Consider the following 20,399-nt stretch of genomic DNA (forward strand, 5'->3'; position numbering starts at 1 on the left):
CCTTAGTTCTTTGTAGGTAATACTTCAGGACCATCTTCCCATGTGTAGATTTAAAGGGGGTTTCAGATAGAGAGGTGGGTTTTGGGAAGAAAGTTGTAAAAATAAGGTATTTGATTAATGAGAAAGTTTGATGTATTTATTGTCACAAATGATGGATTAGTCCACAAAGATAACCTCTTTGTGATGAATATAATGTAAGATTTATGGATGATTATTACTTGAGCCACTCACCCTCATTGCTTTAGTGATAGCCGATTGTTTACCAAACTATTGACAACAGTAACACTGTGCTACCAAAATATTGTGGACAAAATAGAAAAACCCAAGGTAAGTACATATATATGTATGTATGAATTTGTTAATCTTCACTTCACATCGGTGTGCCTTGACAATATATATATATATATATATATATATATATATATATATCGTCAACATAGACAGTTGTGGAGTTAAGTAAAGTAAATGTATACTTATCTACATCAACTTACCTTCACAACCTTTTGGTCCTAAATATTGTGTACATAATATTATGGTAGCACGATATTCTGGAGTTGATATTAAAAGTGGATAGCCGCTAAGAAAGTGATTTTCCAAGGCAGATGCTGGCTTCTACATGGATCCAGGAAAGGTTCTTATTCACAGATACAGATTTGTAGTTAATTTGCAAATAGGGGATTGTCTCGTAAGTTGGAGAGTGACTTTAATCACAGCGATAGTGATTAAAGAAGAATTTAAAATCAGAATTTAAGAAGACAAATTTGTGCCATCTCTTCTTGGCAACTTCTCGGGCTCACTTGCTTCTCAGACACTCAATGTGAAATCTCTTCCATTTCAGAGTACAAGATTATCTTTTGGAAGGGAGCATTCACTTCTTTCACGATCTTCATGGAGTGATCTGAAGAGTTCAAATGTTCCTACATAAAGTGATTAGGAAAGTGATCAAGCTTGCAGAAGGAAAGCAGATGTGTAAAAACGTACTTATTAACCTGGAAGCCTTGTGCGTGAACAGGTGGAAAGGTGATTGGTCAGTTGATACGGATGAACTATATGAAACCACTGAGAACCATTTACGCTGTGCATTATCTCACATTGGTGCTCACCTTTGCTATAAGCATGATTGAAGGAAACCCATTTACATATGCACCTGGTTGGACTCTTCAACAAGCATTCCTACTGGAATAGAGATGTGGACCCTTGATGCATATTCTCTGCGTTTTGGGGGGAAGGGAGTATAGACACTAAGTATATAACTCTCAAATACAAGTGGAGGCTGAGTCTTGTGAAGAAACAGGTTTGACTTCTGTTAGCCGTTGCCATGGGTACTCCGCACTGGGTCGGTCATGTTTTAAATGCTCATCAATAAGTGAATCTTCTCTAATGTGTTCGGCCTTAGACACTCTTCTCCTGGGTGTTCATATTTAAGAGACTGTTCCCAGTATCACCCTTCCCTATGACGGCCTTCTTTGGCATGCTCTTTCCTAGCTGCATCACTTTTTGGGTGTTCTTCAGAAACCTGTTGTGCACATGGTGTTCCAACCTCAGGCTCAAATCCCTCAATGTTCCAGTGAACTGAAATAACTGTTGTGGGACAGGATGTGGACGCTTCGCCATGCCATGTGCTGGTGTTGGGGGATTTCAGGGTCCAGGAACAGTTCCCTTTGTAATCGAGGTTGAAGCTTATCCTCTCATGAGAGCATTTGCACAAGTTGTTCAGGTGAAATCTCCACTGAGCCTTGCATAAGTAATAGGTTCCGAATCTTCTTCCACTTGGTGGTGAGGGAGCCCTTGATGTCATGCTATCAAGACATGAGCATGATTGATGCTGAGATTCACTGTACGGCAAGAGTCTTCTTGATTTCAGATAAGAAGCCATCAATGGCTTCAACATCAAATCAAGTATGTTCTGGTATCTCAGTGTCAACTGTGAGTGGGAGTGGTATTGAGGAACTGAGGTTAAATTGATGACCCCATGGTGTGTCAGGCAAGATTCCCCAAAGCGCAAAGAAATAGCAGTTGTGCCTCCTGGCTTTGTTAAAGGAGACCATGAGTGCTTTCCTAGGGTCTAACAACCTCTGCCACCTTAGCTCTAGTCAGACTCGCTCTGTCTTCAGCCTTTAGTAGGTATCTCCTGACAGATTTTATTGTTGTCAAGGGTGTCAAAATATGGAACTCTAACCACTCTTACCTTATGTTTGCCCTTCCAGCATTTCTTTCCACCAGAGAAAGAGCATCTATCGAAATAAGACAGAATGCTGTCCACTAAACAGCATGTGTTTGTGAAGGCAAAACCAGAAAAACAGGGGAAAAAACGACTCCTTCTTTTACAAAAAGCAGAGACACTGAGCAAAAACAAATAAAGCCAAGAAAAGCTACAGTTTTAGTTGGAAGAAAAGCTTGAAAATTACAGACGTTTTCAGTTTTGCTGTTTAACAGCCTTTTCAAAGCTGGAATCAAATTTTATAATAATACTCGAAGTTGGAGAGTTGACATGCAAGATTTTATTGTTCCCATCATTTAGTAAGTTCTGGCGTTTTTGGGGTTCGAGCTGTGATAAAAGCAACATGAGCAAGGTAATGATCCCCATACGTCCCTAAAACAACTGCATCCTATCTCACATGGTTCCTGTGTTTTGCAGTTTCTAGAATCCTCATAGTAGCAGAGTATATTAACACAATTGGTAGGGTTGAAGCGCAAACACAATTAAATACCTGCATTATTCTTCCCTTTTAGAGTGCTTTTCCACATTATTTTCAGTCAACTAAATGTTATTATGATCGATTTAATTGACAATATTTTTGAAAACCTTCATCTGGGATCTTGCACACTGACACAGCTATTCAACTGTTGAATGCTAAAGAGAATCCCAACTTGCAAAACAGGTCATGTTCTTGACATCTGCGAATTCGACTTTCTGGTTTTGTGCTAAAGAAGCAAGGTGGCATGGGGTTGTTAGAGACAAGATCGAGAGTGAGGAAAGGAAGCATATTTGAGAAACTAAAATCAGAATATTCCAACAATGCAGTAACCAACGTTTATGTAGGTACAGATTCACACACATTCAGACCCTGATATAGGCTGAGAATCTCTGACTGCGCTGTGAGGAGAGAGTGAGCTTCAACACCAGACACAATATTAAGAGCAGAAGTAGGAGAACCCGGATTGTACCTGTCCTGGACTCTCATTGCGTGCCTTCCTTGGTGGCTTCCATGACTTCTCCTTAGTCTCTAGGTTGAAGAAGTAGGTCCTTCCTGTTTTGGGATCCAGATGCTGCTCCCAGACATCAAGAACTCGCATGGGTGAGCAAGTAGGTGTTGGGGGATCCATCTTCACATTTCTCAGTTCCTCTAGGTTAGTATAGACTGGAGACTCAGGCTCAGGAATTTCCATGATGGGTTCATGAGAGGACAACTGGAAGAGAACAAGCAAACTAAAGTTAGCTTAAAGTTTCTTCAAATGAACAGTGATCCAACAGAACACCTCTAGGGCTAAAAGATTTGACCTTTACTCTAGCAGAGGTAACTCGTTTTGGACGTGAGCCTAGTATTTATAAACTAAATGCACAGTGACGCACCCTGTGCTCTTGTGCAAGTCTCTCATGCGCTGTAGCTCAGACGAGCTTACCACTGCCAGAAATGTAATAACTAATCATAGGTACCATTCCAGAAATACATAGGTTGGCAATATATTCCTCTGTCTCCGGCCTACCAATCTATGGCCCGCATTTTTGGTTTCGAAAGGAAATCATGTACCGGAAAGTTGCACTGCTTGGTGCATGAATACATTCTGCTCGTCTGTCCTCTCGGCTTCCCAGCAGCTGCACCCCACAGCATATGAGGAACAGAGAACTCAAACACACTCACAAAAACCCTCGATCCATGTTTAAATAAACTCCACTATTTTTACTCGGTCATTGCCCTCTGCACTGTATTTACTTATTTTTGGTGAATCACATTTAGTCCCTCGAAAATATGCCTGCCGAACAGTAGATTAGCTCCGGGTCAATCTTCCCACATCAGAAACTGTGTGGGATCACCTGCAGCTCTAAACGTAGAGATTTTACTCTGCTTTCGTCCCTCGATGGTTGGTAAAATTGTGCCAATACCTTGGGTTGTTTCCAGAGTTTATTTAATCCAGAGGTTTAATAATGTACCCACGTTCATAAAATCATTTTACTGAATACTCGTAGGCCCTTCCTATCCTAACTGTGCTGAGATAGGTTTATACCTCTAAAGCAGTACTTTAGAAGCACTTTCCCGCCCTCCTGCCTCCCTGCTGACTGGACCCCCAGTCCACCCTTCTTAATGGTGGCTGCTGTGTGCCGAAGGTGCGTCAAATGCAAACTCGTCTGTGCCTAGACTGCGCCTAGCGCCACGAACCGTGGCCCACCAACCTTCCATCGTTACAACGCGGAAACCCTCCACACGCTGAACACAGGATGCACCGCTGCCTGTCATTTCGCATCATCAACAGTTCTCCTACCTCCACTGCCACTGCACCCTCACCCTACACCAAGAACCAAACCCTCCCACCACTGAGCCATCAAACACCAACCCAGGGTTGTGTGTCGGAACAACGCAGGTCTTTAGCACGCCTGCCTTACGAACGCGGCCCAATCCACGAATGCGTCTCTGCAACGCATTCTTTTACCACGCAGGTCATTACAACGACTTGCCTTGGGGAAAGCGCTGGACTTTGGAATAGTATAGTTTACTATTCCAACTCCAGTCAGTGCCACAGTAGGGAAAGTGTTGGACTTAAAGTCCAACATCGGTCCAACAACACTTTCCCTAAGGCAAGTCGCTGTAATGACTTGAGTGGTAAAGGAATGCGTTGTAAAGTCGCATTCGTGGTTCAGGCCGTGTTGTACAGGCACAACGTGACTTGAGCCGCGTTGTTAAGGCTGATTCCCCCAACCCAGAGCGCCTCAGCTGCATCATCCTCATTATCCGCTCCCTCACAGACACGCCGTAAAACTCTGGGACCTACTGGACTCCATCCGCCTGGACATCGCCTTTCTAACCAAAACATGGACAAACCCAGCGTCTGCACCGGACATTGGCATCCCCAGCGACTACAAACTGCTCCAGAAAGACCGGCCTTCTCGCCTAGGCGGCGGCCTGGCCATCATACACAAATTCTCCTGGCCTGTCAACCAACCAACCAATGTGGAAGAACACTCCCCCCATGGAGCACCTCCACTTCCAAATACACACTACCCCCAAGTATACCTTCCGTGGCACCCTAACCTACAGGCCATCTGGCCCCCGTCCAGTTCTGAATAGGTATCAAAGATGTTATATACCAGATAAGAAAGAAAGAAGGAAATAATTAGACTCTCGTTTGGAAAAACGTAATTCATCACAGATGGCAAGGTGATTGAAAGAAATTAACAGGATAATCTACAAACGTACCAAGGCAAACATATTCGCCACTTTGATGTTTCAACCAACGGTAATAATAGATACCCCAATTCCATATAAAAAAATATATGGTAATTCCATTGAACTCACTTAAAGGGTATTCTGCCAAGCTATTTCCTCATTCATTCCCTTACAGTAAGTATCTAAATAGAAAATCCAAAAAACTTCACGCTTTTTTCTTGCTTTTTCTGTATCGTAGCCACTTTTAGGGACGATCTTCTCCAAAATCGTCCATCTGATGTCATCCTCTTCATGATTATGTTCTATCCACTGGGCCACTAAAGGAGCATTTTGTTTGCAGATCTTCAATGCTGATCTATGCTCATAGTACCTGGTTCTAAACTCTCTTGATGTTTCGCCAACATATCCCATGTTACATAGGCAAAAAAACAGATATACCACATTTTTAGATCTGCAGTTTGATATCCCTTTCAACTCAATAGATTTGTTATTACATATGATCCTATGTGACACAATAGCTCCACTACAAGCTAGACAGTCTCCACATTTATGGTTGACAGTAATCGGCTCCAAACCTAAAATAGACTTTTGTGTAAGTTCCTTATGGTTCCTCATCCCTGACTTAACTAGAAGGTTTCTCAAATTACTATTCTTTTTGAAAGCAAAAATAGGTTTCTCCAAGGGTTCCACATCTGACCTAACATTAAGGATATACCACTGTGAGTTAATAATACGCCTGATTTTGTCATTTATATTTGAATGATGAATAGCACATACTAAATGTTCATTCATCTTTTTCTCTTTCCCTGAAACATAGACTGGCGATCATAATATTTTGCTGTTTTCAGAGTCCTTTATCAATTTAGGCTGAAAGCCCCTTGATGAAATTTTTTAAACCAAAATATCAGAATGTTCCAAAAAATCTTTCATCTCAGTACAATTTCTCCTGATCCGTAAAAACTGGCTGGATGGGATTCCTTCTCTCTGGCATCTAGGATGATAACTGTCAAAGTGCAAAAGAGTATTTTTAGCTGTGGGCTTAACAAAGAGCGATACAGCAAGGTGCCTGTCTTTATGTACAACACTAACATCTAAGAACTCGACCTGATTTTTATCGCTTTTCATTGTAAACTCCAAATTCAAATCACATAAATTGAGCCAAGCAAAAAATACCTTCAAACATTCCTCTTCCCCTCTCCATACAAAGAAAACATCATCTATATTTCTAGACCAATAACAGATATTTTCAAAGAAGGGGGTAATCTCATTATAGATAAACTTTTGTTCAAAGTATCCAACATAGAGATTTGCTACACTAGGAGCACAAGCTGCTCCCATGCTGACACCTTTAATTTGTTGGAAAATATTCGAATTAAATTCAAAATAATTATTGTAAAGTACTGTCTCACGGCAATCTCCAATGAATTGACTCAAAGAACCAGGTTTGTGGAAAGGCCCTACAATGGATATGCTCCTTCCTGTCTGCCAGAACACAGAGAGTCAGACCTCCACCTTACCAGTCAGAACCCGCAAAGATCAGCTGCGGGGCAACACAGGGCTCCTGTCTGAGCCCCACACTCTTCAACATCTACATGGCCCCACTCGCATCCACCATTAGGAACCACGGGCTGACATTGTCTCCTAAGCCAACAACACCCAGTTGATCATCTCACTGACCGAAAACCCCACAACAGCCAAGTAAAAGTTTCACAACAGGATGAAAGCCAACGTCACCTGGCTGAAGGACAGCTGCCTCAAGCTCAACTCTGACAAGACCAAGATCCTCATCCTAGGACCCTCCACATCAGCCTGGGATGACTCCTGGTGGCCATCCACCCTTGGCACCCCCCTCACCCTCACAAACCACGCACGCAACCTCGGTTTCATCCTGGATTCGTCACTTACCATGACCCGCCAAGTCAACACAATCGCATCATCCTGTTTTCACACACTTCGACTTCTCCAGAAGATCTACAAATGGATCTCAACGGACTGCCGCAGAACCGTAACCCATGCCCTGGTCACCAGCAGACTCGACTATGGCAACGTCCTCTACGCCGAGACCACCCAGAAGAACCTGAACAAACTACAACACATTCAAAATGCCTCTGCCAGACTCATCATGGACATTCCCCGCTGCGCACACATCACCAATTACCTGAAAAGACCTCCACTGGCCTCCTATTGAGAAAATAATTATCATTTTCACAGGATCTGCCTTTTCCCTTTAAAACCACTGTATGGCAAACATCTTCTCTGAATCTCCAACCACTGGGAACCTAGAATCCTAATCTTTGTTTTTTGTATCTCATTTTCTAGACTTTCCACTTTCAAGCCTAAAACAGAGATGGTGGTCATGGTGCAGTTTTCAAACTGCTGATTCCATTGGGTTTGTGCATAACCTTTTTGCTGTTAGTGTTTTCATTATATGCCATGTGATTTTCCTTCTCCCTGCTGTTCTTCCTTGACATTGAAAGATGCTCCTAGGGGTGGCAAAAAAAATCCCTTGGGTTCTTCCCTTGTTTCAATCGCTGGTCCTCTGATGGCATGTCTTGTCTGCTCAAAACAGTCCCTGGATGTCCTCAGTTGCTGCTGTGGCATCCAATCATCCCCCTACGGGGAGCATGGAGCCAGGATCTGCCCGGTGTGCTCCTCCACATCTCATTCTTGGTACTGATTCCCGCCACCTTGTTTGCCACAGCCAGCCCCAGTCTCAAAGAGAACTCTTACAGATGCCCTTTCTATATAGAGCTCATAATCGCCCCGGGCTCTCCTGGCATTTTCCAATGTCTGCCACTTTATTGTCTGGTGCTGTCTTATCTGCCCACGAAGGCTGTCACGCACCACCTGGTCCTGGGAACGCAGAAGGCCTTTACTTTGACATACACAAGGTGATGGGAGAAGCACTTCCAAATAGTCTACCCACTAGCAATTGCTGAAGACAGCATTCCAACCCATTATTTTTTTTGCCTACTGTGCCATCTCAGATTAAACACAACCATATGGATATTAGCCTTGGTCCTGCTCCAGAAGCAACAGCCGAACGTGAGCTGTGAGTATCACTGCTTCTAGCAACATCATTACTGTTGAAAACCGTTTGAACATGCATATTTGATGTGCGTTTGCACATAGTTGTTGTTGCAGAAGGCAGCATTTCCACAGACTGCTCTGTAGTCCCTTCTACAGAGTGCCCTCTAGTCCCTTTTTCTTTGTCTGTTGCCAGCTGTCAGCAGCAATTACTTTGTAGAGTTCCTTCACAAAATTAGTAAATTCCAACATACCCCATTTTATGATCGCAGGTTCCTCAGACGCTGTTTTTCTGTGCTCATCTACACTCCTACTGAGCTCACCTATAGCACTATGGTGCTTGCGGTGAATGAAGAGCGTAACGTTTTCTAAAGTATGGAACCGCAATGCTGTTGGAGTGTGTGATGGACACCTTGCCTATAGGGCGTGTCCTGTATGGGTAATCAGTTCTGTTTAGCTCCATCTTCTGACATTTGGTGTGCTGAATGAGTGGTTGTTGACTATGTAACTGTAGTTGTTGCTTTTGAAGTTAGGGGAGTAGGTCTCAGCAACTGTTGTATTGGTTACAAAAGTTGCTGCACTAGTTCCGATACCACCTGCTAAAAATATAGAGATGTCTTCCTTCTCTGATGGGTCTTTTCGCTGTGGTCCTGGGTCTCCTGTGTGGGTGTCTTTGTAAGGGGAGAGACACCATGTATGTTTCAGTTTACTAAGATTGTACACAAATAACATAGGTTTGTACACGTTCTGTATCTTCATAAAAGCCTGCAAGGCCAATGTCACAAAGGTAACACTTAAGCTTCAGGAAAATCTGTTCATGCCATAAGAATAATGGACTTTTTTCCTTGAAGGTTTATAACATATGGATAAGTTGCGTACGATGATGACCCCCATTCCGCACGGTCTATATTACCCAGGATGCACTGTCGGACTGTGTGAGATATATATGACACCCAACATGACAATGTAATTTGTCATTGTTTGCTCACTGTCTATGCTTTAGCAAATATATATATATTCATTTGTGTGTTTGGAATGTTTGCCATCCCATTGTTTATGTTTACATTTTTTCTGTAGGCTTCCAATCATTGGTACAAATGTGTTTTTTTCTTATTCCTACAAATGACTGGCTTATGTATAAAGTTTAATATTTCACATTTCACATAAATTATTATTTGAGTAAGGGCACCTGGTGATGTTGCTATTGGAGGTATCCTGTCTATTGCTGATACTCCAATCACTGCCTCTGGGAGGAAGTAGACTTAATTAACAGTTCCACTGGTGTTTAAGTGCTGGCTCCTCTCTCTGTTGCTCCTGCCTCCCGGTTGCAATACATTAGGTCATACCAGCGTTTTCAGATGTCCTCAGCACTCCTATTGGTAACTGCTTCAGCATTAATGTGTTGTTGGATACACCTCCAAATCTGTTTTTAGTAGCCTCCAGAAAGGTAGTAAATGTGGTCTTTCCAAACAGTTTAGAAGTTTCTATCAAACACTCTTCCACCTGAATCTGCAGTTCCTGGTCATTCAGTTTTCTTTTTCTCTTTCTCACCACCTCCTACTGTGGCTCCTGGCCTTACATTCTGATGTCTTCTAAGTTTCAAATACAGTGGTTGGAAGGGTGCTCCTCTCAAAGGTTCCAAAGCAATCCGCCGACTTCCTAAGTGATGTCATTTAGTCACTCCGGCTGAGATGTTCATAACTTGTGACTCGCGATTCACAATTTGCGATGTATAAGAAATTGCAATTTGAAAATGTTATTCTTTTAACTTATGTTCAAAGTTTTGCAGTTTAAAATGTCTACCTCATAACTACAATTTATCTCATAAATGCAATCTTAGAAACTTGCCTCTATTAAACAAATGTGAGCTGTCAGGCTCCTTTCCACTTGAAGGGATGGCAGATTTACACAACTATGGGCCAGATTTAAGAAGAGTAGTGATTGCCCCTTGGCGTCCCTCTAATGCCACCATGTGTGTGCCGCCACCATGGCGGTGGTTATGGAACTAGCATCAGATTTTTTTACGCTAGTTCGGAGCATTGCAGAATTATCGTCAGAAATTTTGACACTAATGCTGCAAATCTTGTTGAGGCCTATTGTAAACAATGGTGTGCCTCCTTTTAATGCCTGCCCTGGGCAGATGTTAAAAGTTCCAAAATAATGATTCCGAGAGATTTCTTTGCGCCATTTTTACAGCTCCCCCCTAACAGGGGAACGATCCTTTGCATGCATTATGCCTGGTGCAGGCATAATGTAGCGCAAACAGTTACAGAGTGGAGCAATGCATGCATTGCGCCATTTTGTCAATTTGGCGCAGCGTCTTTGGCCTTGTTGAGCCACATTAGCATACAAAAATTGACGCTAATGTGGTGCAAGGAGGCACTAGGGGCTCATAAATCTGCCCCTATGTTCAATAGCTCCAAAGTAGCAGTCACATATAGCAGTGGTCGCTAATTTCCTTGCGTAAATCAGAACTTTACATACTGCCTGGAGATTTGTGAGCAATATGTTAAATTGGGCAAGCACTTGCCACCGCAAGACTAGCAAGGAGACCAGGAGCCAGGTTTATGCTTTCTTCTGTGACCAATGGTACTACATAGCGTAACAGTAGGCAACACGAGAAACCCGTAATCAACACACTCAAGCCAGTGTTCAGAAGCTACCATAATCAGGGGAAATCAAGTTTTTCAAGATTGTGTGTGGGATCGCCACAAGCATGCACTGCAATGTATACAAGGGTCTGGGGACCAATGCCATCTTAGCCAGTGCTATCCGGCCCAAGTGGGACATTGGGAATGTTAATCCGATTTTCTTTATATATGATTTGCATATAATATCTCACTCGTATCTCCAGATAATTAAGGCACGTACTAATCTCTAAACGAAAGAAAATCATGTTTTGCAGATCTACACTAGGCAGTGGATGCAACACTGATTCGGCCCCTTTACAGGGAATCGGGACACCGCACTATAATGTTTTGTAACTTCAAACATATGTGTGTTTTATCAGGGGTTTAATTGATCACATCCTTTATTAAAATCACAACAGGGAATTTCATTTGTCATAGTCTTTATTATAATCTGTATGTTATTTTTTGCTGCAACAGTTGCACTACAGGATCAACCACAAGAGCGTAAAAATTAATGCGGACAGAGGACATTCCTGAACTGGACCGTTTCAGGTGGCGTTGACTGTTTTAAACCTCAAATCGACTTTTGTGTGAAGGAAAGTCACAAACGCAGTATGTAGCTCCAGTTCTCAACCTCCTTATAGTGTCTGACATAAGCAGCCAGCCCGCGTTGTCAAAACTCTGTGCGTGTCTAAACTCATGATGTCTTGAGGTAACACGGTCTTTCTGCAGTTCCTCCATGAGCAGAAATAGTCGCCATTTCAAGTCATCTCTTATGTCTTAAGCAAAATTCGAATTCCGTCAATGCTGATTTGCCGTCCATCTTTCAAGGTCAGAAAATCCAGAGGCTAACAGCAAAACATGTTATTTATAACACCTATAATGGTAGAAATGTGGTATGAAGTACTATAATATGTCAGCCAGTTTGACCCACCCAACAGCCATCCACCTCACGACAGCCTCCAGCCCATGCACCTTCACCTAAAGTCATCAAACGTACACCTCCTACCACCACTACCTCTTCCTCCACTCCCAAGCCCCCTCCATCTACCCGGCCCAGTGTGCCCCAAAAACTTTTCCTGTCCAACCTTGACCTCTTTCCCTCACCTCCCTCACCCCTTCAGTCTCCTAGGGCCCGCCTCTCCATGTCCCAACCCAGCGCCTCAGCCACAACATCTGCAGGAACGGTGGTGCCAGAGTAACCGGCTTCTGGATTGCGCCAGGCAGCAGGGCAGTGTGCCAAGGAGCCAGACCACGGACAGTCCCCCACCTCAAAAGCACAAAAAGTTGGCCAGTGCTCGGCAAGAGAGAGGAAAAAAACTGCCACCAAAGCCACTCCCAGTGGTACAGTTGGGAGTGTGGAGACAGCTGCGCCACCATCCAAGGTTGGGAAGGGGCACAGTAAAACCGGCAAGTCTGGGAAAACCTGCACGGCGGACAACACCGCCACAAGCACCGCTGGCAAGGACACCGACGCCACCAGCACTGCTGAACAGGACACCGCCGCCACCAGCACCGCTGCCAAGGACACTGCCTCCACCAGCACCGCTGCCAAGGACACCGCCGCCACCAGCACCGCTGAACAGGACACCGCCGCCACTAGCACCGCTGAACAGGACACTGCCGCAACAAGCACTGCAGGCCAGTGAGCGTCAAAGATTCCGACACTACTGAGGCCGCCACAAGCAGGATGAAGCACTCTGGGCACAAAGCCCCCTCCAGAACCAGTGGAGAGATCCATCCACTGCCTCAGTCCTTGGCAGGATGAAGCACTCTGAGCACAAAGCCCCCTCCAGAACCAGTGGAAACTTTTATCCACTTGAGAGACTGTGGCTTTGCACTCCCCAGGATAAAGCAGTGGGCAACCCACCCACTGGTGAGACATGAGAGACTGTGGCTTTGCACTCCCCAGGATAAAGCAGTGGGCAAACCCCCCACTTGAGAGACTTGAGAGACTGTGGCTTTGCACTCCCCAGGATAAAGCAGTGGGCAAACCACCCACTGGAGAGACTTTAGAGACTGTGGCTTTGCACTTCCCAGGATAAAGCAGTGGGCAACCCACCCACTGGAGAGACTTGAGAGACTGTGGCTTTGCACTCCCCAGGATAAAGCAGTGGGCATGGAGCCCCCTCGTGGATCTGGTGTTGTGCACTCATCCGGCTGAGGTGCCCCCCCTTCCGTTCCCCCTGAGGTGCCTGTTTTATTTCTGTCTGATGCCCCAGCAGTGTTCCCTCCGTCTTGTTCGGGTATTGAGTGTGGGCCTCGCCCATGCATTTTGGGCGAGTGGTCCACGGACTATGATGGTGGAATCCCTTGGACTTGTATTCTTGGTGTATATATTTGTTTATAGTGTGAATATCTTTATATATGTATATATTTTTGATTCATGTCTTTGAATATATTACAATCATTCGACTCATTTCCTTTTGTCCTTGCATTCTTCCAGGGGGGCTGGGGGTGTAACTGTAATGTATCATGATGTATTAGTGTGTGTGTTGTAGTGGGTGAGGGTGGGGGATGTTGCGTGTGTGTGTCACTCTCTTTTCCCTCCCCCCTCCCCTGTGTCGTAGGTGCAGTACTCACCGTGGTCTTCGCCGCCGGCGTTTGTGCTCCTGGTAGAGGAGCAGGAAGATAAAGGCTGGAAGAATCTGGAGCTCGGGTTCCATGGCGTCCTGGTTCCTCGTGGGGTGTGTAGAGGTGAGCGTTTTCCCTTCCAAGTCCTGTTTCCGCCGTGTTTTTGTTCGCGGTGAATCCGCCCTGGAAAAGGTGGCGGAACGGACTGTTGTAATTCTTTGGGCGGTACATTGTCCTCCGCCTGTCTGTTGTCGGTTACCGCCGCAGTGTTTGTTTGTACCGCCTTGGCGGTCGGAGTGTTAAAGTGGCTGTCTATGTTTGCGGTTTCCGCCACAGTTGTAATTCCAATTTGTTTTCCGCCGGCCTGTTGTTGGCTTTACCGCAGCTTTAACACCGACCGCCAGGGTTGTAATGAGGGCCAATATATCCCACTCTAATCTAAAACAATCTGCTGCACTCCAATCTGTCCAATCCAAAGCAATCTGACCCACTGCAATCACTACACTCCAATCCCAAACAATCTACCCCACTCCAATCTGCCCCACTGCAATCCAAAACAATCTGCCCCACTCCAAAACAATCTGCCCCACTCCAATCTGCCCAACTCCAATCCAAAACCATCTTTCCCACTCAAATCTGCCCCATTCCAATCTGCCCCTCTCCTATCTAAAACAATCTGCCCCACACTACTCTGCCCCATTCCAATCCAAAACAATCTGTCCCATTTCAATACGCCTTACTCCAATCTGCCCCACTCCAAATAAAAACAATACACCCCACTCCAACCCCAATCCGTCTCACCCAATCCAATCCACCCATTCGATCCCAATTCACTCTAGTTCTATCCCATCCACTCCCATCCGATTCAACCCACTCCTACGCAGTCCACACTAATACAATCTGCCCCACTCCAATCTTCCTCACTCAAAACAATCTCCCCACTTTAGTCTGCCCCACTCCAATCCAAAACAATCTGTCTGACTCCAAACCGCCCCACTCCAATCTGCCCCACTCCAGTCTACCTCACTTTAATCCAAACCAATCTCCCCCCTTCAACCTGCCCCACTCCAGTCCCAAAAAACCCACTCTGACCCAAAATCATCTGCCCCACATCAATTCAATCCACCCCACTCCAATCCACACTGCTGCAATCCAGTTCACCCCATGCTCCAGTCCAATCCACCCTAGCCCGATCTATCCCACCCCAATCCAATACACGTCACCCTAATCCAATCCACCCCACCCCATCCCCTCCATTCCAGTCCTATCCACCCTACTCCTGTCTGATCCACCTCACTCCAATCCAACCCACTCCAGTCCAACTCACCCCACTCCAATCCATCTCACCCCACTCTAATCCAACCCACCCTACTCCAATACAACCCACACCACATCACTCCAATCCAATTCAACCAATCCACCCACTCAAGTCCACCCCACTCTAATCATGTCCACCACTACGCAATCCACCTCACTCAGTCCAATTCACCCACACCACCCCAATCCAGCCCACTCCAAGACAATCCTCTTAAATCCACCCCACTCCAGTCCAATCCAGTCCACATTAATCCACCCTGCTCAAGTCTAGTCCACCCCACTCCAAACCACCTTATTCTACCCCATTCCAGTACAGTCCACCCCTCTCCAGTTAATCCACCCAGACCACTCCAGTCCAATCCACCCCACTCCAATCCACCCTACACCACTCCAAATCACCCCATCACACTCCAATTCACCCCACCCAATCCAATCCACCCCACCCCTATCCAATCCAATCCACCCCATCAATCCACCACATTCAATCCAATACACTACACTCAATCCAAACCAACCCACCCTAATATACCTCACTCCACCCATTCCACCACACTCAATCCAATCCGTCTCATTCCATCCAATTCATCTCACTCCAATCCACACCAATCCGATCCACCCTGATACGATCCACCCAACTTCAGTCCACCCCACTCTAATCCACTCCACTCTGATTCAATTTACTCCATGCCACCCCAATCACCCCGCTCCAATCCACTCCACCCCCTGCAGTCCATCCCCACCATTTCAGTCCACTCCACTCCACCCCACTTTAATGCAACTACTCTACCCTAATCCAATCCACCCCATCCCAGTTCAGTCCACCCCACTCCATTCCAATCCACCCCACTACAATCCACCCCAACCCACCCCACCACATCTCAGTTCAGTTCACCCCACCCCAGTCCATTTATCCACCCCACCCCACTCCAATCCACCCCACATCAATGCATTCCACCCTACTCCAGTCCACCCAAATCCAACACACTCACTGCATTCCAATCCATTCCACTGCAGCCCACCACCCCATTTCAATCCACCCCTCACTCCACCCCACCCCACCCCAATCCACCCCTCTCACTCGAATCCCACCACATTCTACTCCAATGCACCCCATTCTATCCCAATTCAATCCACTCCACCCTACTGCAATCCAATCCGTCCGACTTCAGCCCACCACACCCCAATCCAATCCACCCCAACCCAACCTATTTCAATCCACCCCATTCAATGCAGTCCCACACTCCACCCCTCTTACTTCAATCCACCACACTCTACTCCAATCCATCCCATTCTATCCCAATCCATTCAACCCCATCCCATCCCAGTCCAGTTAACCCCACTCCAATTGAATAAATCCAGCCCGCCCACTTCAATCAAATCGACCCCACTCCAATCAATCCAATCCAATCCAATCCACCCCACTCCAATCCAATCCATCCCACACCAAACCAGTCCACCCCAATCAAATCCAATCCCCCCACTCCAGTCCAGTTTAATCCACCCCACTCAACCACACTCCAATCCAATCAACCCCACCCCTATCACTCCAATTCAAACCACCCACCCCAATCCAATCTAATCCACTACAGTCCAATCCACCTCACCCCAATTCAATCCACTGCACTGCAATCCACCCCACACCAATCTACCCTACTCCACTCAATCCACCCCACTGTACCCCAATCCAATCCACCCCACTCTACTCCAATCCAATCCACTCCACCATATTCCACCACACTCCATGACACTCTGTCATTGAACGACTGAACTCTACTCCCCTCTACTCAACTCTACTCTACTCTACTCCATGGCACTCAAACAACCTCACTCTATGACATTATACTCCCCCACTCCACTCTGACACTCCACGCCACTAACTTTTAGCCTTGCTGGTCAGCAGGCACACTGGTGTGCAACATGGCAAAACAGATTGCCAAAGCTAACAGCTCTTGTATAGGCGAGACCTATTGGCTTTACCAATGCTTATTGGTTATGTTTCTGTTCCTTCAGTAAGACCCAACAGTCGAAATTATTTCTGTGTCATCTTTCCAAAAAATCGTTTAGTTTGTCTATGCTATGCTTTTTTATATTACAAAGTTAATCCATTGGGGTTATTTGCTCTACCTTCCGATTTTAAAAATCAGAAACCCTTTTTTCTGTGTCTGTGGTACGGTCCCCTAGTTTTTCCAAATGTTGACACAGCAAGGGCCTCTGTGAATGCCAGAGTGCCTGCCTTTATTGCTATGCACTTATTGCCCTCCCGAATAAACGTTTTAAAGTCTGAGTAAAACAGCATTGCCTGTTCTGCCATCCCAGTTACAACAGCGAGTGGGTAATCCTGTGCAAAGTGAGCCACTTATGGTAAACTGTGTGTTGGCCCTGGAGATGCCATAGCATGGTCTTTATGCTAAACCAAAGTCAGATTACATAAACAACGCGTCCAGTAGTACAGCAACACTGGAGAGTTACAGATCTAGTAGTTCACGCTGACACAACAGTCATGGCAACGAAACGCGACAAATAATATCAAAATAGTGCTCCCACAGACAGTACATAGGCAGGTGTTCTTACAAGACATCATCATTAAAAATCTTACAACATCTCAAAGAAGCCAGGGGCTGTCCACAAAACCACAATACAGTAGCAGGAGAGTGGATCCATTTTAGAGGGCTATTGTTAATCTGAACTGCTGGAATCTTAAGAGGTCGCTACAATGACATCTTGGGTGGACAGGGTACAAGGCTGCCCCCCCCCCCCCCCCCACCCTCCCCCACCACCACCACCAATCCATTACACATGCCAACACGGGCCATGACAGCTTATTGTCCATCTGTTCCTCGTTACTTGCTTAGTACTTTTTGTCACTATAGGGTAGTTGTAAAATGAATCTAATGTTCAATCCACCTGGAGGTAGTCTCACATTTAAAGGAATCCTAGTTGAACACCCTCCTAACTTTCACCTCTGATTTACTGAATTGAAGACCAATATATATCGGTGGACTTCTCCCACCATTTGTTTTTACATATCTTTATTGGCAATTAAACATTGCAACTTTTGCTAACAGCAATGATTGTTGTCTCGATGTCAGAACATAGAAATCCGCGTGAAGATCGACAGTATTTAGGAACCATTCACAGAGGTTTTTTTCAGTGGTCGCCCTTTCTCTATTCAGCCCACGTACCCGTACTTCTAGCAGCTGTATTTCTCGGTTAGGCAAGTCGCCAATTTGAGTACGTGGTCCATTTTGGTCTGAGACAGTTTAGGCGTAGGTTTTAGGCTATATGGTTTCTCAGTCTAATACGTCTGTCCTGAGTTTAAGAGACTCTGGGTTAGCGCCAACAATATGAGGACTTCGGGGAGAAATAATTAATGACTAAAAAACTTTCATAAACAAATATAACAAACAAAAATCCTTTAGGAGTTGAATACTAAATGGCTTAGTACCTAGGACCAAGGGGGGGAGCAGCTGACAGACACCTGTATCTGAAGTTTGCCCTGCTAGCTCAAGTGTTTATGTGTCAGGTCTAGGTGAAGGGAGTGATGGTGCATCCAATACCACAATCTACATTCCCTCCTGGGCTAGTGTAAAATGTAGATCCTTACATGGGTAGGGGGAGTCAGCTTCATGGATCCAACCCAGCCCTTCGCTCTCCGTTCCATCGTCTTCTGATTAATTCTGGTCAGTACCTGTGTCCCCATCTGGGTGTCCCCGGCTCTCCAGTTATCTCCACCCACAGCCACGCTATAGGACCTGTCTGCATTCACTGGGCATCCTTTCGGCGGAGTATACTTTCTTCAGCCCTGGTCCTTGTGGTCACATCCCTTGCCCATGCTTCCACCACCAGTTCTGTCCTTGGCTTCCATGCCAGTGCAATCTTGTGCTTGGCTAATGCGAGGGACAGATCCAAAAATATATTGCTGACTTTGTAGGCTTTCGGTCGAGAAAAGCTCCTCAAAAGGCAAGTTTCTATTGTGAAGGGCAAGATGCGTCAGAGTGCTGCACAGAGGCGAAGCAGAACTGCATTTCAATAAATCTGATGTATTGGGCATCCCCCATGTCATGTGACTAAAATCTGCATCAGGTCCTTCGCATCTCAAACATTCCTAGGCTTCCCCACTGTATGTGTGTAGCCGGTGCGCAGAGTGAGGTAAGCCATATGTGGGAACTTGAATTGGGTATATTTCAAGCTTGTGTTGTGAGATATTTTCTTGGGGTAGGTGAGCATCCTGTCCCATTCCAGATCAATAAGTGCACGACCCAGGGTGCCTGCCCATCTGGCCCTACGCGCCACCAATGGTCTCTGTCCCATGTCATTCAACGCCCTGTATAACCATCTCAACTGATGCACTGCCGAGCCTAGCAAGAGTAGTAGCTGAACGACAGGGTGTTGTGGGGGCTCCCCCCTTCCCGTGTCCCATAAGCCTGTGTACGACCACACTAATGCCTCATAAGGCAGAAACTGGCAGCTCGGCAGATCATCTAATAGCTCCTTCAATGGGATAAAGGCACTCATCTAAAAGCAATCTCATGCTGCTGTCACTCCAGCTGTGGTCCAGGCCCGAAACAGGGCTGCAGTGAAGCAATGGACTGGGGTCCAATGGGGGAGTCTCACCAGCAGTACAGCTGGTGCGCAAAGTGATGCCTTCCGTGTCCTCACTATGCTGCGGTAACAGCTATGCAGAGCTAACTGTAACAAGACACTCATCTGTGGAATCGGGGTGGTATTACATAGCTATTAGGAATCCCTGATGGGGTGCCAGTCCCAAGAGGTCTAAAGCACTCCTGCGGGTTCCATCAAGTCATTAGGCTACCCATTGCAGCTGTGCTGCTAGATAGTAAAGCTCGAGTCCAGGACTCCAAGGCCACCCTGTACGGCAGACGTCTCAACACCTCGAGTGAAACTTTATGGCGACCCCCATCCCATACTAGCTCCCGGAGCAGGACATCCAGCTGTCTGAATCATACCCCTGAGATCTTAACTGGGATGTTTGTGAAGAAGTACAACCGCAGGAGCATCACTAATTTGGAGATCGATACGTGAGCCATAAGTGGTAATCAGAGAGATCTCCAAAAGGTGACAAAGGACCCACAGGGATCGCAATGCTCTACCCAGGTTCCCCTCACTCATATCCTCTAATTGATGATACACCTGGATACCCAAGTATTTGAAGATCACTGGAGACCAAGTAAGCCCAGCTGGTAGTCTGGTGATGAAGGAGTACCTTGATTACAGGGGACAAGGCATGTTTTAGTTCTGTTAGCTTACAGTCCCAATAGTATCCCAAATTTGTCAAGGTGTCAGATCGCCTCTCTTGCCCCTGCAGTGACGCCTGATAGATAAAGAAGGATGTCGCCCGCAAAGAGAGAAATAAAATGCTTGTGACCCCTCATTTTGAAACAATTCCGTTAGTGGCTCAATGGCCAAAGCAAATAGCAGGGGTGACAGGGGACAGCCCTGTCTTGTG

The 20,399-nt window shown here is 45.8% G+C and overlaps 1 protein-coding gene across 4 annotated transcripts in view; it reads right to left on the minus strand.

Moving 5' to 3' along the window:
* ARHGAP9 (Rho GTPase activating protein 9) overlaps positions 1-20,399 on the minus strand; it is a 956,751-nt gene that overhangs the window by 756,861 nt on the left and 179,491 nt on the right. For all 4 annotated transcript variants that reach the window (XM_069230800.1, XM_069230799.1, XM_069230802.1 and 1 more), the window contains one exon: positions 3,169-3,411. In XM_069230800.1, the coding sequence (XP_069086901.1) occupies positions 3,169-3,411 (243 nt within the window). The remainder of the gene's footprint in view (positions 1-3,168; positions 3,412-20,399) is intronic.

Source organism: Pleurodeles waltl, chromosome 4_2, assembly GCF_031143425.1.
Source record: "Pleurodeles waltl isolate 20211129_DDA chromosome 4_2, aPleWal1.hap1.20221129, whole genome shotgun sequence".
Classification (NCBI taxonomy): domain Eukaryota; kingdom Metazoa; phylum Chordata; class Amphibia; order Caudata; family Salamandridae; genus Pleurodeles; species Pleurodeles waltl.